Source organism: Ovis canadensis, chromosome 6 (assembly GCF_042477335.2).
Source record: "Ovis canadensis isolate MfBH-ARS-UI-01 breed Bighorn chromosome 6, ARS-UI_OviCan_v2, whole genome shotgun sequence".
In the NCBI taxonomy this organism is placed as follows: domain Eukaryota; kingdom Metazoa; phylum Chordata; class Mammalia; order Artiodactyla; family Bovidae; genus Ovis; species Ovis canadensis.
Window position 1 is genome coordinate 129,800,373 of NC_091250.1, and position 22,449 is coordinate 129,822,821.

Sequence of the window (22,449 nt, forward strand, 5' to 3'; positions counted from 1 at the left end):
GTGTTCTTAAACATAAAACAGCGTTTACATAGAGCGGAATCGTGGATTCTGCCTTTTCTGCAGAGCGAATGATGTGCGAGCATGATCATTTCATGCATGTGCTGAAGTCACGTTCTCATAGCTTTTTAAATTACTGGATAGCACACCACCACTGCCTTCCAGCTGAAGCTGCCTGTGCCCCCATGGTGTCTTGCACGAAGTAGCTTACCCCAAGTGGCAGCTGTTTCTGATGTTTCAGCTGAGGGGCCTGTGACTGATGGGGCCTTCGGTTCCTTTGTGAGTCCTTTGGTGGGCGGGTGCTCTGGAAAGCAGGTGCAGATAGGTTAGCATGCAGAGTGGGGATTCGGACGTGCCTGAGGGGGCCGCACCTGCACGCGGAACAGAGCCTCGGGCCGTCGGGCTGCCTGGCAGGCCCAGCCCAACCTTGCTCCCCTCCCGCCACGGGGAGCTGTGGAGCTCCAGTTGCCCCAGATTGGAGCCGCGTATGCGCTCCAGTCAGTCGCTGCACGTGGGGCAGTCCTGGGAAGGGGCACAGTGCGGCCAGTAGGGTGGCATTTTTCTTAGAGTGCTTTTGAGTGACTTGGTTTACCGGTTGACCTTCTGGAGAAATACAGGATAGGGCTGTTCCCCTTTGTCTCTGACTCCACTCAACACCCCCTTCACCGTCTATGTAACATGTACATATGTGTGTAGGGGGGTGACACCCCTTGTGCATGTAATGTGTACATATGTGTGTGCAAGGGTGATACCCCCACTGTATATGTAACACGTACATATGTACACTGTAACATGTACATGTGTGAGAGGGGCTACACCCCTACCATGTGTGTAACATGTACATACGCGTCTGGGTGACACCCCCACCGTGTATGTAATGTGTGTGTGGGTGACTCCCTCACCATGTGTGTAACATGTACATGTGTGTATGGGGAGACAGCCCCCATGTGTGTAACATATACATGTGTGTGGTGACTCCCCCCACCACGTGTGTAGTGTGCACATGTGGGGGGGTTGACACCCCCACCGTGTATGTAACATGTATGTGGGGGGGGACTCCCCTCACCGTGTGTATAGCATGTGCATGTGTATAACATGTGCATGTGTGTGGGGTGACTCCCACCACCACGTGTGTGTGCACATGTGGGGGGGTTGGGTGGTGAGCAGAGTGATGATGCACATTAAGCTTTTCTTTCCCAGATTAAACGCACTGGTTTCCTGGAACTTACATTATTTCACGTGTTATCTGTGCTGACCTGCTGTTTTCTTGGTGTGGTCTAGACTTCCTTGATTTTCTGCGTGTTTTCAAATATTTATCAGTCACATGGAGATCCTTGGAGCCACAGCTTCTCAAAAATTTGAAACCCTGTATAATGTGAATTAAATTCTCATCTCATTTAATCCTGCCTCTCTCTTTCCCCTGCTGATTCATCCCGCTTTGATGATCATAGGATCTCTTACAGAATCTGTGGTACAGTTGTGCTGTGTTCAAGCAGGGCGGAATCCCTGGAAAGCCAGACTTAGATGCAGACCAGTGCCGCTAAGGTCGTCCCCTTTGGGCCCAGAAGGACCCTTCTGGGTTGTTGTGAGTCGTTACGGGATGGTCTGCAACGGTGAGGAGCTCGACTCTGGCGTCAGCTCAGCCTGCTTTCAAATCCCAACCCTTCCTCTTTTCTTTCTGTTTGGGGAAATTCATTTCCTGAGTTTCAGTTTCCTCATCTGTAAAAAAGGGAACACTTAGATGGTAAGGCTTCAGTAAGCATAAGCTGCTTCTGTTGCTGGAAGAAAACCACAGCTTCTGATACAAGGAAGAAAGGATCTTTGCTCACTCATTCTGGATACAGGTGACTGAGCTGTATCTATGATCTTAGATGTCAAGTAGCAGGAAATGTGCTTAACCAATAAAGAATGTCTGCGGAAAACCTAGAGAGGCATCCTTCTTAGTGAGGAAGTGTGGAAACGTTTCCTGTATAATCGCGTACACGACGCAGGACGCCCCGCTGGTGCCGCTGCCCTTCCCGGCGCTCCGAAGCCCAGACCGTGCGTCAGTGGGGGCAGGATGGGGGGAACAGAGCCGTCGGCCGTTGCAGATGACGGCCGTGGAGAGCACCTAGGAGCAGCTGAACCTGGTATCTGGGAATAAAGCTCACAGCCACAGTCCATGTAAAAAACTTACGATTTGGACACATCCATGAAATTTTAAAGTTTTGACCTGTACTGGGGCTCTTTATATAAAGGTAATCATTTCACTCTGTCTTTTGAGGGAAGAAGTTACTTGGTTTTGTTTTTTAAATAAAATTTTTTTTTTTTTTGCCTGCACCTTGTGGCTTGTGGGATCTTAGTTCTCCAACCAAGGATCAAACCCACGCCCCCTGCATTGGAAGCATGAGTCTTAACCTCTGGACCACCAAGGAAATCCCGGAGAGTTTTAATTACTGTAAAATTCCAACCCAAAATGTATCACCTTGTAGAGTATCACACTTTGCTGAGTACAGTATTTTAAATATATATTTTTAGGAATGTTGTACTGTTAGCCTGTCTTTAAAGTACTTATATTTTGGGGGGTTTGGAAAAGTATAGCTGTTTCACTGATCTAAGGAGAATTACATAAGACAAGTCGTCACTTGGGCTCCAAATATCATAGGGCCTCTTAGTGTGTTTCCCAAATTCAGGAATGCCTCAAAGTACACTTGAAGTAGCTCAGTCGTGTCTGACTCTGTGCGACCCCATGGACTATAGCCTGCCAGGTTCCTCGTCCATGGGATTCTCCAGGCAAGAATACTGGAGTGGGTTGCCATTTCCTTAGTAGCATTTCTGAGGTTTTCAGCACATATGTTAGATCAGGTACCGTACTTCTAGCCTGCGTCTCCACCAGCCCCAGAGTGTACCCCCTGAGAATGATCCTTTTCCCTCCAGTGTGGATCCACTGGCCAGCTGGATTCACTCTTGGCAGTGGTTCTGCCCTTAACCTCCTGTGTTTACACCTCCAGGTGTCTGCCTTGATCCCCTAAAATACAGCTTGGATGCTGTGTGAAGCAGAAACACGCCTAAGCCCGCCTCAGTGGCTGTAGGCTCCCCACGGTGTTTGGGTGCCTGCCTTCCTGCCGTGCTTGTCTCGGGCGCTGGGAGATCATCACAGCACGGAGGACGCGGGCATCAGCCAGCAGCCTTTCCGTGTATGTCATCAAAGATAACAGATGAGGACCCGGGCATGCCTGGGGAAAAGGGAGACTCTGGAAGTTTCCGATGCCACAGAGGAGTACTGATTGATTTTACTAAATAGAATAGTACAATTTACGCAGATGATTTATAGAAAAGGAGAAGGATACAACTAATGATCTCATTCCTAAATCTTCAGTTTTCTTTAAAAAAATTTTTTTAATTAGAAGCTTTTGAAGGTTGTTGTTTTGGCCGCACTGAGTCTTGTGGCTGCTTCCTCTGGTTGCAGAAGGCGGGGACTACGCTGCACTTGTGTGGCGCGGGGCTTCTCATCGCGGGGGCTTCTCCTGTGGCAGAGCATAGGCCCTGGAGCGCCCAGGCTTCAGCGGCTGTGCACGGACTTAATTGTCCCGCAGCATGTGAGACCTTCCCAGACCAGGGATCGAACCCTTTTCCCGCCATTGGCAGGTGGAGTCTTAACCGCTGGACCACCAGGGAAGTCCCAGGTTAACGTTTCAGTCCTGCGGAAATTGAGGCTCTGAGGGCCTTAGGTGGTCTAGGTCTTGCTTGCAATGTGGGCCTTAGAGAAAATGTTAATTCTTCGTGGTTAGAAGATTATATTTACCAAAGCATATTCTGAGGAACACAAAACAGGTCTTTAGCAAGTATGGAGATGCTACTTTGTCTCTTTCCTGGAGGTGCCACAGGCATATTACTACCATATTAAAAGTTTCAAGGTGTCCTAAAATTAAAAAAGAAAAACTGCTTTTATTTCAGCCCTGGTATTTTCCTAACTCATGCAAAAAGGAGGTAGTTCTATAATAGAAGTGATACATTTTTTTGTCACCTAGCAGGCTCTCTTTTAAACCTTGACACTGTTCATTTAAATAGCTTCCTAGGGGCTATACTGAGGCTATCTTAAGAGTTGCATCTAAAAACGTGATTTAATCTCTGAAGCATGTAATTAGTGGATGCAGAATGAAAATATGTACAGCAAACCTGTTCTGAGCTCTCAAATCTGTATCATTTTGCAAAATCAAATAGACAATTTTATTTTGATGCTTTAAAATTTCTTACTAGTAAGGTAAGAGTCAGATAATCTGTATAAAATTTTTATACTGAATTAGGTATCCTTCGTTGACAGACCTGAAACATTACCCAAATATTGCTTCTTACCTAGGTTTATTTTAGATAACTGTAATATGTATTAATACTACTGTTCATGGGGTTCTCGAGGCAAGAATACTGGAGTGATTTGCCATTTCCTCCTCCGGTGGACCACATTTTGTTGGAACTCTTCACTGTGACTGGTCCATCTTGGGTGGTCCTGCACGGCGTATTTCATAGCTTTGTTGAGTTAACACAAGCCCTTCTTCCATAACAAGTCTGTGATCCATGACAGGGGAGCCTGGCATGCTGCATTCCACGGGGTCAGAGAGTTGGATATGACTTAGTGACCGAACAACAACAATATGTGTTAAGTAATACAGCGGCTTTTAATAGTAACTACTAACAAATTGGCTCACTGTCTTACTCTTAGTGAGTTGTAGGATTTCCGGCCATTTTTCTCCCACTCAGGGAAACTCAGAAGATAGATTACTTTGTAGTTTTGAGATGAGTAGTTGAAAGCTGTAAAGTTTTCGTACATAGACATTTTGACAAGCAGCAGTATCACTTTTAAAACTTACTGTAATACACAGTGATCTACTCTTTCACTTGATAGAATGTTTCATCCTTGACAGAGTAGTTTTCATTATGTTGGAGTTTTTTGCATTTTCAAAAATTCCAAAAATCTGCCTGTTCTTTTTGTTTCGTTTCGTTTCCAAATAAACTTGCTTTTAAACTTCCCCGGCGGTCCAGTGGTTAGGAATCCGCACTCCACTGCAGGGGCACAGTTGCCATCCCTGGTCAGGGAAGACCTCTGTGAAAACAAAACTAACAAAATCACTTTGGGTTTGTGAAAATGTGCGTTTCTTAGAGTAGGATCAGTGTAACTTGCTCCTAACTGAAGTTTCTAGGTTCCTAAAATTGAGTTGCTCCTTCTCTTTTCCAACATTTTTTCTAAAAGCTGTATAGAATTTCATGGTAGTGAACTTTGTTTGAATTTTTGGGTTTTCTTTGATAGCTGCTTTGTAATCTTTGAGACTGCTGCTTCACTTCATATACAGGTATATACATTTCCATCTCCCTTCCCTGGTGGCTCAGACAGTAAAGTGTCTGCCTGCAATGGGGGAGACCCGGGTTCAATCCCTGGGTTGGGAAAATCTCCTGGAGAAGGAAATGGTAACCCACTCCAGTACTCTTGCCTGGAAAATCCCATGGACAGGAGCCTGGTGGGCTACAGTCCATGGGGTTGCAAAGAGTCGGACACGACTGAGCAACTTCACTTTCCTTTGGACCCAGATGGCTTCATGTATGTTTTTTAATCCTGCAAACTGTATGACATGAAATTTGCCCCTTTTAGGAGAAAAGGGGAGATTTTTCTAAATCTCTGTAAAGACTTTTTTAAAGGCATAAAAACTACTATTTTATAGCCCTGCTAAAGAGTTCTGAGATCTAAGCTAAACACCTCATTGGTTACTGTACTGTGACAACCTGCAAATAAATTACAGTCTTTGAAAAAGCAGTTCAGCTTTTCAGACCGGAAGTGTTGAGTGGTGAGTAGTGAATCAGCAAGTAACTGCTAGTCAGGAAAAACTTAGAAATAAAGCAGGGCTACTTGACGTGAGCAGTTCATCTCCTCCGTGTGTAGCCCAGTTACAGCTGTCAGAACGTAAAGGCTGGTCTGGACTTTGATTCCTGTAAGCATTTGACAACAGCACGGTCAGTAGAGGAGAATTCCTCCGAGTTGGACAGTTCTTCCCTTTTATTCATTCTCATCTCACACTTGATCTGCGTCTGATTTGTTTCGCTTTAATGGGAGACTGTTCGGTACTTCTGATTCTTAGTAGAACTGAGCGCTTTCACCTGTACTTTACCTTCATATAGTTGGCTCTTCCTTTTAAACATAGATATTAACCAAGGTCTGTTACGTGGCAGCAGTTTATTAAGGCATTTGCTAGTTACTTTTGCTATCAACTGGTAGTTCTTATTTATCTATGAGAACTATCCTACCTTCGTGAAAAAAAATTCATTTTGTTTGTCCCTGAAGAATATACACTGATCATTGGTGGTTACCTGGCCAGTGAAAGTGGGATTTCTTGGTCTGTTACGCAGTGCTTCCTGCTTGCACAGAAGGAACTCATGTCCTGCACTTGATTTGTTGATTGCATTATTTTATAATGGAGCCTTATTCGTTTCCTAGGTCTGGACACACTTCTAGATGGGGAAGAGACTGTAGATCTGATTGTCCATTTCTATGTAGTTTTCCAGTTACATGGCTAAACAGGTGTGCATGACCAGCTTTTAGCCCCTGATCCTGTCCTCAGTGATAGAGCTGTGGGGGGAGAATCCATAGGTTCTCTGTGGGTTTTCCCTTCTAGCCATACATTGGCTCTGGAGCCAGGCTACCTACTAACGAGAATAAGCAGTACCTTGTGTTCCAAATCGGTGCGCTGAGATCTGGAAATAATTGGCAAGGACTGCATGTATATGCTTAACTCCCTCATTATGTGAGTGCCCTCTCTGGTTTCCTGGCAAAAGTTATTAAGGAATTTTGTGAAAGTAGTAGAATATGAAGAATCACAGTGTTTCAGACATCTGTCTCTTTAGTCTCGTTTCTGTGTTGTTTTTTCTGTTTTATACCCTTTACCCTTCCTCTTCAAAGGCTTTTCTTTATGTGAGAATCCTATGGACACCCAAAGGGAAAAATTATGAAAAGATAGTCGCAGGTAATGTAGGCCCCTTTGGTGAATACTGAATCGGACACGACTGAGCGCTTTCACTTTCACTCCTCACTTTCATGCATTGGAGAAGGAAATGGCACCCCACTCCAGTGTTCTCGCCTGGAGAATCCCAGGGACGGGGGAGCCTTGTAGGCTGCCGTCTATGGGGTCGCAGAGTTGGACACGACTGAGGTGACTTAGCAGCAGCAGCAGAGTACTTTTTAACAATTTTTTGATGAAACTGGTAGTGAAGAAGCACCAGTTAAAAATAGAGTGAAGGCATAAGTTATCCCATACTAGGTCACAGGGCAGTGGGTTCAGTGGGAAGAAGTCTGTATTGTGCTTAGGATGCAGGAAGCCTCTGGGAGGCGTGTGTGTGTTTGGGGCTTCCCAGGTGCCCTCCCCCCCAACACCCCCCTCCCATGCCAGTGTATGGATATTGTTTTCTCTCCCAGACTCTCTCCTTCAGAATTCATTCCCCCTGTTAGATTGGGGAGTATTTGGCCAGACAGTTTTGATCACCTGCCAAAGGGCTCAGCACTCTGCCGTATAGCACCTGGACCATGTCAGGCTAGGCCCTGAAGACCAGCCTCATTTGGAGGGAACCCCCGCACCGAAGGCGCTTGGAGAAGCATGTGAATGGGGGGTCACTGAAGGACGAGGCTGCTGAGGACATCGAGAGGCCTCAGTGTCGCCGGAGAGCACAGATCGCCCTGTGCGGAGAAGGCTGCTTAGGGGCCCAGGGCGGGACTCCGCCCCATTTCCACCTAGCCACTCTTATCTCTGCAGCGTTCGTGCCTGCCAGAAACCTTTTTGAGCATTAAAATGAGTCTCTTTTGTATGGATTCTTTTTCTTTTTGCAGTGTTTTAATTCATCTGTGGCTTTGAATGTTCCATCTGAGTTTACCAGATGGCTGGGTCAGCGTTAGACTTACCATGTCAGACTGTAGAGTTGTTTCCTGTTGAGCCCCCTATTTGTTGCCCCTTGAAGCCACAGTGAGGCCTGGGGCTGTTGACGCCTGTTGCTGCCCGCCCTTCTCCTCCCTGCCCCCCCCCCCAACACACACACACCCCTTGTGTAAATGAAGTGAGCCCCTGAGACTTGGTTTGGTTGATGATGGGGGAGTGACTCACTCCAGGAGAAGCTTTCAGAGCTCAGGTACACACTTGGGTTCAGATAGTCTCTTGTTTTTTTCCTCTCACTTCTGGATTGGCAGGGTGCAGGGCTGACGGCCAGGGTCATCCTATGGCCCAGAGTGGTTCTGCTCAGTGATTGTGCCAGGCGCCCCTGTCCGTCCAGGACGGACATGGAGCATGAGCAAGATACTGGCATTGGTGCTCGTCTCCAGCGATTGGGAGTGGTTTCTGCAGCACACCCACTCCCTTGGACTAAATAACCTTCCTCCCAGATGTTGCCCTTGGCCCCCTGTCCTGTTTATTGTCGGCTTTCTTCTGTCTTGTCTTTTTGCTCTGTTCGGCTCAGTCGCTCAGTTGTGTCCGACTCTCCGCGACCCCAGGGACCGCATCCCAGAGCCTACTCAAGCGCATGTGCATCACGTCCCTGATGCCATCCAACCGTCTCATCCAACTGTCTCATCCTCTCGTCCCCTTCTCCTCCCGCCTTCAGTCTGTCCCAGCATCAGGGTCTTTCCCAGTGAGTGGGTTTTTCACATCAGGTGGCCAGAGTATTGGAGTTTCAGCTTCAGCATCAGTCCTTCCAGTGAGTATTCAGGACTGATCTCCTTTAGGATGGACTGGTTGGATCGCCTTGCAGTCCAGGGGCCCCTCGAGAGCCCTCACCAGCACCGCAGTCCACTGCGTCCCTGACCGCTCTCTACAGCCTGGCTTCGTTCTTCCACGGTCTTAACTGTGAGTATGTTCTGCTGCAGTGGGATCTGACTACTTGAGACGGGTGAGGCCTCTCAGGCCTGAGGGCGGCGCTTTGCCAGGTCCCTCACACACTTCCTCTGGGACGCAGGCAGGCCCCCCATCTTTTGGTACGAGGAGGAGTGTCTGTGCAGTTTGCAGGCACGTGAGGGGCGTGGGAACTCTAGGAAAAAGAGCTGACGGTTCTCATTTAGCCCAACACAGTCATCTGCTGGAGAGCGTCAAAGCCAGCCTTGTCAAGTAGAACTTCTGTGATGAGAGAAATGTCCTGTGTTTCATGTTTGTAGGGCCGCTGCTAGCCACATTGGCTGTAAGAGCACTTGAAATGTGGCTGAGGAACTGATGTTTTTATTTAAATAGCCAGTGTGACTAGGGGCCACTGTATTAGACAATGTAGTAAGGCTCTGGAGCAACACTGGGGTGACATAATGTTTAGGTGAAAAATGCAGGATATGAAAGTATATATTCATATTTAATAAGTAGAAGTAATGAAAGCTTTTAAGTCCTGTGTGAAAATAGTCACACAGACACTGACAGTCATACCAGTATACTAACAGTGAACTAGAGTGGAGAAATTGTGTATGTCTGCCCTTCTGCTTCCATATTTTAAAAAAATCCTTTAAAAAGCCTTTACAGTAAAAATGTGTATTATAAACTTGTGCATAAAGAAAAGGGCTCTGAGACCCTGAAAGAAAGCTTCAGCAAGTGAATATTTGCTTGAGCAGGGCTGTGCAAGATTTTCACTTTGCCCAGAGAAGCCAGGTTTACGACTGTTCACGGCCTGGTGCTCTTTGTGATCAGCTGTGCTGTGACACAGGTGAGTTGAGAAAGCCCACAAGTAACACGTATGTTCCGTGTTAGAGAATGTGCTTTTTGAAATAATTTTTATGAGTTTTTGTGCAAACCTAAAAATACGTATGGCACCAAAAAAGAAGTGGAGGGGAGTACCTTGGTATGTTTTCGTTTCTGCTGCCTGTCTTTTCCACTTGAGCACTAAGGAAGCTGAGCTGAGTGTCTCCTATAGCTGTTTGAGAACACTGATGGGAGCTGCCCTTTGGATTGTTTTCATCACTGTTTGTGGTGTCACAAAGAGTGTAAGGCCAGGGCACTGTGTTTCTTACAACATTGTTACATAGGGGAGGAAAATCTGAAAGGTCAGTGGACTTCTTCAGAACCCCCCATTAGCACCCCCAGACCTGCCGGAAAGAAAAGACTGCTTCATCTTCAAATGGCTCATTTGAAGACAGTGGCTTTGCCATGTTTTGTCTGGCAGTTTGCTGGAAAAGCTCTTATGTAATGACTTAGGTCCTTAGGATGTGTTTTCTTTTCTCCTAGATAGAGGAATCATTTGGGACTAATTATATCACTCTGAAAACATGTGGACCAGATAGTTACAGAATTAAATGCTTTCATTTTTAGGATTCAGTTTGTTGTTCTGGTTCCCGGTCTGATCGTAGCTGTCACAGGCCCCAGGGCCCTGACTGACTGCTGGAGACGGAGGGTGACGTGGGGTTTCTTGTGGGGGGGGGGGGCGGCTGGGGCGTGGGAGTGAGCAAGGCTTGACGGACGATTCCCCGCCCCCCCCCACCCCCCACTCCACTGGGCTCACAGTAATAACTTGGCCTGGAGGCTCTCTTCAACCCCGAAGTCTTTGGGGGGTGATGTTCGTTCACTCCCAGGACTATTTTTAATTCTAGAGCCCTTGAAACACGTGGAAACGGTACAGTGGGCTGCACAAGGAAAGTCGTGTGTGCTGAGCGCCTGCGCCTGTATTGTTGGGGACAGTGTGGCCTAATAGTGCATCTGTGCACGGTCCAGACCACGGAAACCGGGCCGAGGGGTCCTCGATGCTCCTGCGGATGCGCTCGGTCCAGAACACGGGAAACAGATCCAAGGGGTCCATGGCGCTTCTGCGGGTGCGCACAGCCCAGAACACGGGAAACGGGGCCAAGGGGTCTTAGGTGCTCCTGCGGACGTGCGCAGTCCAGAGCACGGAAAACGGGACAGACAAGTCTTTGGTGCTCCTGCGGATGCGCACAACCCAGAACACGGGAAACGGGGCTGAGGGGTCCATGGCGCTTCTGCAAATGCGCGCGGCCTAGAACATGGGAAACGGGGCAGATGGGTCCATGGTACTTATGCAGATGCGCACAGGCCAGAACACGGGAAACAGGGCAGACGGGTCTATGGCGCTTCTGCATCCATCCTCTGCACTCCACCACTGAAGCTCTTTGCAGTCCCATTGGAACTTGTGCTAGAGACCAGACTATTCCTCACAAAAGCAAAGGCTGCTATGACTAGAACTAGGTTATTGTAAATGAAGGTGATTTCATAGTTTTTTTTTTTTAAGGATAGTGAGGTAATTGAGTATTTTTTGTACTAAAAGCTTAACGTATTTTACATAATTGCTGTTCTTCAGATAATCTTATTAGTGAAGAATCCTGTAAGAGTAAGTGGACAGTTGACAAGGGGAGTTTATAATAATACCTCCTTCCACTGGTATGACATTTCGTGAAATGCAGAGGCCACAGATAGTTGGAGGCGTTTCTCACTTGCTCATTTGCAACAACCTTGTGAGAAGTCGAGAGGTCGGGAGAGCAAGGATTTACTATTCTCTTTTACAGATAAGTTATGGGTACCAAACCTAGGTTGGTGTGCTTTCCACTCGTCTGTCTTGTCTTCATGAATTAAAGAAGGTGCATCCTTCCATGGGCATTTGATTAGCTATATATGTATTTTTTGGTTTCAAACCACTTAAAATTTAAAGTAAAAAAGACAAAAGAAATTCTAAAATGAGAGTATTATTGTTGGACCTTTAAAATTATCATTTATGCAGCCCACTCTTTAGGATGGTTTGGGTTAATTTTGTGTGGGAGAAGGATGCTCAAGATAATTTGAAGGTTCTTTTCTTCTCAATGTAAACCTTTGTAGAAGAAGAAGTTGGAAAAATGGGACAAAACAGCCTTTGAATATATACGGTTGTGCTTTTTCTTTTTCTTAGAGAATTTTAACTAAATACAGTTTACCTTCATGCTAACTCAACTTCATGTTCTGAAATGAGTGTGAAGGCAAATAGAGTTTGGCATTTTGGTGTTTGCCAGCTGTGTTCTTGAACTTGCCAGGTGAATGATAAGTGGGTTTTGCATATGCTTGTTGCTGCTGCTGCTAAGTCGCTTCAGTCTTGTCCGACTCTGTGCAACCCCAGACGGCAGCCCACCAGGCTCCCCCATCCCTGGGATTCTCCAGGCAAGAACACTGGAGTGGGTTGCCATTTCCTTCTCCAGTGCATGAAAGTGAAAAGTGAAAGTGAAGCCGCTCAGTCGTGTCCGACTCTTTGCGACTCCATGGACTGCAGCCTACCAGGCTCCTCCGCCCATGGGATTTTCCAGGCAAGAGTACTGGAGTGGGGTGCCATCACCTTCTCCGATATGCTTGTTAGATTCCAACATTGTTTTGGCCAAGTGGTTAAACAGGTAACTTTCAGTTCAGAACTAGAATATAACGGCTTCCATTGGGTCAAATGTTTGCTCCTCTGCCAAAGGCTTGCAGCTTAGGAGAAGGGAAGCTTAGTTAACAGCCCACTATTTAAACCTGGGTCACCTGTTAACAGTTGAGGTTCACAGCAAGGAGCTTCAGGAACATTTAGACCTGTTGTTGTGGTACTGGAGTGCTTCTGTCTCAGACCTTTGTTGTTAGGGTCCTCTCCCTGGTGCTGCCCAGCTGACCACATAGCCCGATGCCCCTCCTCCCCGACATGGCGGCCTTTCCTCTCTTTCCTCCAGTCTTCTGAGTGTTCTGCGTAGACAGTAAAAACAAACTGTAGCCCCTAATGACTGTAAGGAGATGGGCGATTCAAAATTTATATGAAGTCGACTACTGACCACGTTACAGCAAGAATCTCTTAGGGGTAATGATGCAAGGTGTTAACTGGCTTTGATGAGATTATGGGCATTCAATGTGTTTTGCTTTATTTTGTCTCTCACCTATTTCTTGGATCCTTTCCCTTGGCTAAATCTCTTAATGACAACAGAGAGATTCCCACAACCATGTTTTAAAATAAACATAGTACACTAAAACAGTTTTTTTGTTTGTTGGTTTTAATCAGTCTTTACAGTGAACTGAGTCTGTTGTGTGAATTTTTAAAGTCTTTATGCATTTAAATGATGGAGAAAAGCCTTCCACTAAGTTGTTCACAGTGAAACAGATTTTTAGGAGTTCTCTGGCCAAGACAATTAACATACCCTTCATTAATGATGTTTTTCTGATTCCACTGTACTCTGGATGTATATTGTTGGATTCAATTTCCTAAACTTTTGTTTAGAATTTTTTGCTTCTGTGTTCATCAGTTCAGTTGCTCAGTCGTGTCTGACTCTTTGTGACCCCATGATTCGCAGCACACCAGGCCTCCCTGTCCATCACCAGCTCCCGGAGTTCACTCAGACTCACGTCCATTGAGTCAGTGATGCCATCCAGCCATCTCATCCTCAGTCGTCCCTTTCTCCTCCTGCTCCCAAGCCCTCCCAGCATCAGGGTTTTTCCAATGAGTCAACTCTTCTCATGAGGTGGCCAAAGTACTGGAGTTTCAGCTTTGGCATCAGTCCTTCCAAAGAACACTCAGGGCTGATCTCCTTCAGAATGGACTGGTTGGATCTCCTTGCAGTCCATGGGACTCTCAAGAGTCTTCTCCAGCACCACAGTTCAAAAGCATCAATTCTTTGGCGCTCAGCCTTCTTCACAGTCCAACTCTCACATCCATACATGACCACAGGAAAAACCATAGCCTTGACTAGACGGACCTTAGTCGGCAAAGTAATGTCTCTGCTTTTGAATATGCTCTCTAGGTTGGTCATAACTTTCCTTCCAAGGATTAAGCATCTTTTAATTTCATGGCTGCAGTCACCATCTGCAGTGATTTTGGAGCCCCCCAAAATAAATTCTGGCACTAATAATATCTTGAGTGAGTGAAGCCGCTCAGTCGTGTCCGACTCTTTTCGACCCCATGGACTGTAGCCTACCAGGCTCCTCCCTCCATGGGATTCTCCAGGCAAGAGTACTGGAGTGGGTTGCCATTTCCTTCTCCAGGGGATCTTCCCGACCCAGGGATCGAACCTGGGTCTCCAGCATTCCAGGCAGATGCTTGAACCTCTGAGCCACCAATCTTTAAGTATCCTTTAAAGATCTTTAGCAAGAAAACTTTAAGCTCCTGTCTCTGGTGCTCTTTGTTCCTTTGTGTGCATTCACGTTTTGTTCTGTTCATTTTCCTTCTGCCTAAGAGACTTCCTTTAGCATTTGTCTTAGGGCAAGATTGCTGGTAATGCTTGCTTGCTTCTTTTTCATGTCTGAAGAAGTTTTATTTTTCAACCTCACTTTGAAATGTGCTTTTGGCGAGAATTCTCAGTTGACAGGTTTTTTGTTGTTGTTCTTGTTTCAGTACTTTAAAAGTTTCTGCCCGGTTATCTTCTCACTTGCATTGTTTCCAACAAGCTGATGTCATTCTTATCTTTGTTCTGTTCTCCCGAACGAACGGGCTCTGCACCCTCCACAACTAAGATCTTTATCACTGGTTTGAATAGTTTCATTATGTGTTTCTTGTGCTTAGAGTTCACTGAACTTTGTAGATCTGTATGTTTCGGTTTTGATCAATTTTGGAAAAATTTTGGCCATTATTTCTTCAAAATATTTTTTTCTATCCTCCTCTCTCTTCCACTAAGTAATTGTAATATGTAACAATTCTGTCTTCCAATATGTAGTTTTCTTAAAGTTATTACACAGCTCATTAAAAGTGTTAGTTTTAAAAAATTCTTTTCCTCTCCATATTTTGTTTTATGTAGTTTGTGTGTGTGTGTGTGGTTCAAGCTTCAGTAATCTTTTCTTCTCTAATCTGCCATTCAGTTCAGTTCAGTCGCTCAGTCATGTCCGACTCTTTGCAACCCCGTGAAGCACAGCACTCCAGGCCTCCCTGTCCATCACCAACTCCCGGAGTTCACTCAGACTCACATCCATCGAGTCCGTGATGCCATCCAGCCATCTCATCCTCAGTCGTCCCTTTCTCCTCCTGCCCCCAATCCCTCCCAGCATCAGAGTCTTTTCCAATGAGTCAACTCTTCACATGAGGTGGCCAAAGTATTGGAGTTTCAGCTTCAGCATCAGTCCTTCCAGTGAACACCCAGGACTGATCTCCTTTAGGATGGACTGGTTGGATCTCCTTGCAGTCCAAGGGACTCTCAAGAGTCTTCTCCAGCACCACAGTTCAAAAGCATCAATTCTTTGGCACTCAGCTTTCTTCACAGTCCAACTCTCACATCCATACATGGCCACTGGAAAAACCATAGCTTTGACTAGACAGACCTTTGTTGGCAAAGTAATGTCTGTGCTTTTGAATGTGCTATCTAGGTTGGTCATAATTTTCCTTCCAAGGAGTAAGCATCGTTTAATTTCATGGCTGCAGTCACCATCTGCAGTGATTTTGGAGCCCAGAAAAATAAAGTCTGACACTGTTTCCCCATCTATTTCCCATAAAGTGATGGGACCAGATGCCATGATCTTCGTTTACTGAATGTTGAGCTTTAAGCCAACTTTTTCACTCTCCTCTTTCACTTTCATCAAGAGGCTCTTTAGTTCCCCTTCACTTTCTGCCATAAGGGTGGTGTCATCTGCATATCTGAGGTTATTGATATTTCTCCCAGCAATCTTGATTCCAGCTTGTGCTTCTTCCAGCCCAGTGTTTCTCATGATGCACTCTGCATATAAGTTAAAGAAGCAGGGTGACAATATACAGCCTTGACGTACTCCTTTTCCTATTTGGAACCAGTCTGTTGTTCCATGTCCAGTTCTAACTGTTGCTTCCTGACCTGCATACAGATTTCTCAAGAGGCAGGTCAGGTGGTCTGGGTATGCCCATAGTTGTATCCTATATTTTTAATCTCAGACGTTGCAGTTTTCATCTTTAGACATTTGATTTTTATTATCTTTTTGAACTTATGGAATGTAGTCATAATTGCTGTTTTAGCCTTTTTCTCCTAACTTCTGTGTCAGTTTTGGGTTGGTTTCAGCTTGTTTCCTCCTCGTCTCCACCCCCTCTGTGCTCCATCTCTCTGCACGCCTCCTAATTGTTTAGTCTTTGGCCACACTGTGCAGCTTGTTGGATCTTAGTTCCCTGACCAGGGATTGAACCTAGACCCTCAGCAGTGAGAGTGCACAGCCCTAACCCCTGGACTGCCAGGGAATTCCCACATGTCTGCTAATTTTGATTAGGTGCCAAATGTGGTAAATTTTCTCTTCTTGGGTGGTGGATATTTTTGCATGCCTGTAAATTTCTTGAACTTTTTTCGGGGGCCTTAGTGAAAATAGTTGGAAGCAGTGTGGCCTGTGGGGTCTTGAATTTTAAGATGTACTAGGCGAGTCCAGAACAGTGTTTACTGTGAGGCTAGTGACTCCCCCTTACAGAGTTGAGATCCGCTGAGCCCTCTGCCTGATGTGGCCGGAACTGTGAGGTTTTCCAGCCCCGACTGGCGGCAGCAAGCAGCGTCCCTGAGCCCTGGGCCTGGCTCCGCCTTTCCTGCACCATGATCCTTCCCTGTGCACTGGCTGGGTCCTCGCCTGCATGCCCCAATTAACACTCTGCTGGAGGTGCAGAAGCAGCCCTTTGCTAGTGTCTGGTGATGTCCTCTGGGCAGCTTTCCCCTCGCTGGTGCATTTTCTCTGTGATCTTCAGCTGCCTTACCTTCTCTCGCCTACCTCCTAGAGCCACTGCTTTGCGTCCCCACATCGTCCTGGGGGACCTTCGTTGGATGAGTACCGACTTGTGCTCCTGCTTCAGGTGGTGTCCCGAATTGAATGTACTGTTTAATTGATGATCCGCCTGGCATCTTGAGATCCAAAGATGTTAAAAGAATTTTGGAAGATGTTTTGAGAGTCAGCTGGAAAAGTTTAGCAAGTAAAACATAGAAAATCTTTGCTTTGATTTTTCTAGTTTTTATAATTCAGAAAAGATGGTATGGTAAGGAAGATTTTAGAAAGTGGCAGAAGCCGTATGACTGTGTGCATGGTCAGTCATGTCCAGCTCTTTCTGACCCCATGGACTGTAGCCTGCGAGGCTCCTCTGTCCATGGAATTTCCAGGGAAGAATACTGGCGTGGGTTATCATTTCCTACTCTAGAGGATCTTCCCGACCCAGAGATCAAACCCACATCTCTTGTGTCTCCTGTGTTGGCAGGTGGATTCTTTACCACCGTGCCACCTGGGAAGCCTGGAATATAGTAACCTAGTGACGCATTAATCTGGTAACATCGTCCTGTGGTGGATTTAAACTTGTATGTAACATCTAATGTGTAATTCTAGATGAAATGCAGGAAGCTGAGTCTTAAATTTTTGGTAAGGAATGTCTGTCTTTCTGGCTTGATGGTCTTACTAGAAATAACTGTTCATACATTTTTTAAAAGTCATTTTTGGTAGCCCTCTGATTATCTACCAAGATTCATATAAAAGCTGATCCAATGAGATTTACCTATTACTGTTAGTTTTCATTTTCTAGTGGCATAAATCAATCAAAACTCTAGCATAAAGAATATTATGACTAAATAAAGCCATTATTATATTAGTTTGACATGTTGAAAGTGTTAATCTAGTGGGAAAAGCTATTAAAAGAGTGGCATGTATCGCAAGTGATCAGAGTCAAAGGGGAATGGTTCATTTGGATTTTTTTTCAAAAGATGAATAATTTATATCTATACGTAATGCTCCCTTTTTTTCTCTCTTGTTTTTGTAGGTTCTGCTGGAGACTTACATTTGGCCTCGATGTGAAGTTAAAGTAGAAAATCGTATCTACATGTATGTTAATATCAGGATGTTGATTCATTGGTCATGCCTGCAGAGGGAAATTCAGTTGTAGACGGCTGACTGCCAGCAGAAATAAATGCTTACCCTAGATGTCCAGCATCTCTCCTTTTTACTGGAGTGAAAATCCCCTCCAGACACCAACACAACGTCACTGCAGAAAATGCTTCGCATTTTAAGGATGTCAGCCACCTAAGTTCATGCGCCCTGTCTGTACAGTTGCTGTGGACGGTTTACCATCTGAAAGCTCCTCCAGCTCTTACCCAGGCCCCGTCTCTGTCTCTGAAATGTCTCTGCTTCATGCTCTGGGTCCCGTGCAGACCTGGCTGGGACAAGAGCTGGAGAAATGTGGCATTGATGCCATGATTTATACTCGATACGTCCTCAGTCTTCTGCTGCATGACAGCTGTGACTACGACCTGCAGGAACAGGTATTTGCGTTCTGTAAATGTTCTGTGAAAGCTCACGACTGTGTCTGTGTGTGTGCATCTTTCCTCCCAAGAGTGCTTTCGTACTCCGGAGCAGGTAGACGGCTGTGGTCCAGAAACTTCTAAGCTGACGAGCCAAGTCACCGAGCACACCGTCTGGTGCGGTCACTGTCTCTGAGCCTTGCTCCATGTTCTGGCAGACTCTGGATCTTGTCACGGACGGTAGTAGTTAGGTGACCTATTGCCTTGGAGTAGCACTGCTCCAGAATGTTGGTTTAGGAAAATGAGACATGATTACAAGTTTTAATCATTGTGTCTATTAACACTCCTTAACGTTTCAAACGTTAACATTTCATCTCCAACAGTGACGATAAGCTGCTTATCAATCCAAGTGTGTGTTTTGAATCAGGAGACTTAAAATTTTGATAAAGCATATAACCTTGAATACTCAGTGGATATAAATTTGAGCAAACTCTGGGAGATAGTGGAGGACAAAGGAGCCTGGCATGCTGCAGTCCATGGAGTCGCAAAGAGTTGGACCCAACTTTGCGACTGAACGATAACAAAAGCACCTTAAATGAGCCATTATACGTATTACTTGACTTAGGTGCCTAGGTGAATAAAGCAAACAAATCTGTGTTCTTGACAAAGATCTCAACTTTGGTCTCACTCACCAGGAGACGCTGTTGAGCGCGAGGCTTGCTGAAAGGGAAGCAGAGCTCTCAGCACCGGGCGGGTGGTTTCTGAGTGACTGCGGGGCACAGATTTCACCTGAAAGGGAGTGGCTGGGACTTCCCTGGTGCTCCGGTGGCTAGGACTCTGCGCTTCCATTGCAGGGGCCACAGGTTCAATCCCTGGTTGGGGAACTAAGATCCCACATGTGGCAAGGCGCAGACAAGCCGAAAAGGAGAGTTGACTGTTTTGTGGGCAGTTTTTAGTTGTTGTTTTAAACCATTGTTGGGAACACTGAAAGCAGGAACAGAGTTTCACTGACAGAAGAAACTGGCTTTGATGTTCCGAACCCCAGAGGAGTCTTATAAATACAGGGGGTTCACAGCAAGCCCGACGCTCGCCGCGCATTAGTTGTGCAAAGTGTTCTTCACTGCTGGTGTTCTCTCATTCTTTCTACATTTTCCTTGCTTCCAGATTGGTTCCTGGCCTACCTGGTGACAACTGGGTCAAGTAAGGTTTTGAAGGATTTGACGTGTAAAAACCTAATCATCAGAAAATGTGTTATTTTGGTGGTCAATAGTTTGTATAATTTTCTTGCCAAAGCTCTATTATTTTCCATCATCTTTCCAGTAAATATAAATATACTTTTTTAGGGGCAAGCAAAATGTTAAATCTGCCAAATAGACTAGAGATCTGTTCAAGAAAGTTAGAAATACCAAGGGAACATTTCATGCAAAGGTGAGCACAATAAAGGACAGAAACGGTATGATTCTAACAAAAGCAGAAGGTATTACGATGTGGCAAGAATACACAGAAGAACTGTACCAAAATGGTCCTAATGACCTGGGTAACTGTGATAGTGTGATCACTCACCTAGAGCCAGACATCTTGCAATGTGAAGTCAAGTGGGCCTTAGGAAGCATGACTATGAACAAAGCTAGTGGAGGTGGTGAAATTCCAGCTGAGCAATTTTAAATCCTAAAAGATGATGCTGTGAAAGTGCCGCACTCAATATGCCAACAAATTTGGAAAACTCGGCAGTGGCCACAGGACTGGAAAAGATCAGTTTTCATCCCAGTCCCAAAAAGCACTGCACAGTTGTACATATTTCACATGCTAACAAGGTAATGCTCAAAATCCTTCAAGCTAGGCTTCAACAGTATGTGAACCAAGAACTTCCGGATGTACAAACTTGATATAAAAAAGGCAGAGCAACCAGAGATTAAATTGCCAACATCTGTTGGATCATAGAAAAAAACTAGATAATTCCAGAGAAACATCTACTTCTGCTTCATTGACTTCACTAAAGCCTTTGACTGTATAGATCACAACAAACTGTGGAAAATTCTTGAAGAGATGGGAATACCAGACCACCTTACTTGCCTCCTGAGAAACTTGTATGTAGGTCAAGAAGCAACAGGCAGAACCAGACATGGAACGACAGAATGGACAGACTGGTTCATAATTGGGAAAGGAGCACATCGTGGGTATATATTGTCACCCTACTTATTTAACTTGTATGCAGAGTACATCATGCAAAACGCTGGGCTGGATGAAGCAGAAGCTGGAATCAAGATTGCTGGGAGAAATATCAATAACCCCAGATGACACCACCCTTATGGCAGAAAGTGAAGAGGAACTAAAGAGCCTCTTGATGAAGGTAAAAGAAGAGAGTGAAAAAGCTGGCTTAAAACTCAATATTCAGAAAACTAAAATCATGGCATCTGGTCCTATCACTTCATGACAAATAGATGTGGAAACAGTGGAAACAGTGAGAGACTTTATATTCTTGGGCTCCAGAATCACTGCAGATGGTGACTGCAGCCATGAAATTAAAAGACGCTTGCTCCTTGGGAGAAAAAGCTATGACAAACCTAGGCAGCACATTAAAAAGCAGAGACATTGCTTTGCTGACAAAGGTCCGTCTAGTCAAAGCTATGGTTTTTTCAGTAGGCATGTAGGTGAGAGTTGGACCATCAAAAAGGCTGAGCACCAAAGAATTGATGCTTTCTAACAGTGGTGTTGGAGAAGACTCTCGAGAGTCCCTTGTATGGCAAGGAGATCAAACCAGTCAATTCTAAAGGAAATTAACCCTGAATATTCATTGGTAGGACTGATGCTGATGCTGAAGCTCCAATACTTTGGCCACTTGATATGAAGAATCAGCTTACTGGAAAAGACCCTGATGCTGGGAAAGATTGAAGGCAGGAGGAGAAGGGGCTGACAGAGAATGATATGGTTGGATGACATTATCGACTCAATGGACATGAGTTTGGGCAAACTCCTGGAGACAGTGAAGGACAGGGAAGCCTGGCGTGCTGCTGTCCGTAGAGTCACAAAGAGTCAGAACTGACTGAGCGACTGAACAATGAGCAACAACCAAAGTACAAGAATTATTATTTCCAGAAATGAGAAAGGTGTTTCTGTTAACTCAGAAATCATATACTTCAGTTGTAAATATATGCTCATATGAAACAAGCCAGAAGTATTTAAGTGTTAGATGCTATAGGACACTGAAAGGGGAAAAAGCGTAGGACTGCTGCTGAGATTCCAGTTGAACACTTAGGTGATCAGACTTGTTTGTGAACCCCTGAGTTCGTTCTTCGCTGTAGGGAGCTGGGGACAGGGGTCCTGGCTGCTGTCAGCGCGCTCTGTGTTTGCGCCTCGCTGTTGTGGTTCATGTTTAGGACACAGGACAGATGAAGTCCAGTGGAAACAGAGCATGCCTAGAATCACAAGGAGAATCCACTGGGAACCAGAAGGATCCTGAAACCCTTTTCTGCTCATCCCAGGCTAGCACAGTGCCAATCAGTCTCATGCTGATGGGGAAGGTCATATTGGAAATGGCCTTTCATAGGAGGGGACGCAGGGGTCAGCCAGCCCCTCGGTAACTTCTCTGAGCCTCAAGGAGGAGGAGGATGTGCTCAGAGTTAGGGCAGGGAACCACGGAAGGTGCTGAGCTGACCTCCTGTGGCTCAGACTGCGGCCAGGTGTGCTCGGGAGCCCACTGTAGGCGAGGAGGCGTGCCACCTCCCTGGTCCCTGGGTCACACCCAGGGTGGCCTCACTGCGCCCCCCCCCCCCCCCACACACACCCCCATCCATTGGATGTCAGATGACTCCACTTTGGGGATATTTGTTTCCTCACATCTTTTCTCATCCCTCAGTCCTTGAATTAGCCTGACCTTGAAAATGACTAGTTTTAAGGTCATGGCTCCAACTACTGGCCTTAATTGTCATAATCGATTCTTGGTTTTTCCCAGTTTTGGTTAAAAGAAATAGAGAACTCCTGAGGTCTAAGAAAAAGGTCTGTACTTGTCCCAGCATCTCTGGACCACGGGGTAGGAAGTGCAGCCAATCAGGCCCTCCCGTAGGTCGAGGCTGACAGGCAGCCACAGTTAAGTGTGAGCCTCTGATCTGGGCGGGGCGGGGAGTACCGCTGTGGCATCAGCTGATGCCTGTGTAGTCCTGGACGGCAACCGCCTTCTGATATGTAGACACTGTAGTTGGGTCACAGCAATTTTACTTCCACAAAGTTTTCTTCAGTTTTTTTCCTTTTTGGTTAAGATTAGCATATTCGGATAAACGTATGCTTAGATAAACCAGGTATTCACTATAAACTACTTTTAGCTGTGAATATAAAGCACT

At 45.7% G+C, this 22,449-nt stretch overlaps 1 protein-coding gene across 6 annotated transcripts in view; it reads left to right on the forward strand.

Moving 5' to 3' along the window:
• The window catches only part of KIAA0232 (KIAA0232 ortholog), an 82,831-nt gene that overhangs the window by 14,850 nt on the left and 45,532 nt on the right, over window positions 1–22,449 (forward strand). For 5 of the 6 annotated variants that reach the window (XM_069594780.1, XM_069594783.1, XM_069594782.1 and 2 more), the window contains exon 2: window positions 17,635–18,133. In XM_069594780.1, coding sequence (XP_069450881.1) covers window positions 17,903–18,133 — 231 coding nt within the window. In that variant the 5' untranslated portion in view covers window positions 17,635–17,902. Of the gene's footprint in view, window positions 1–2,524; window positions 3,174–17,634; window positions 18,134–22,449 lie in introns of those variants that run through there. The other variant, XM_069594781.1, reaches the window with a different exon arrangement.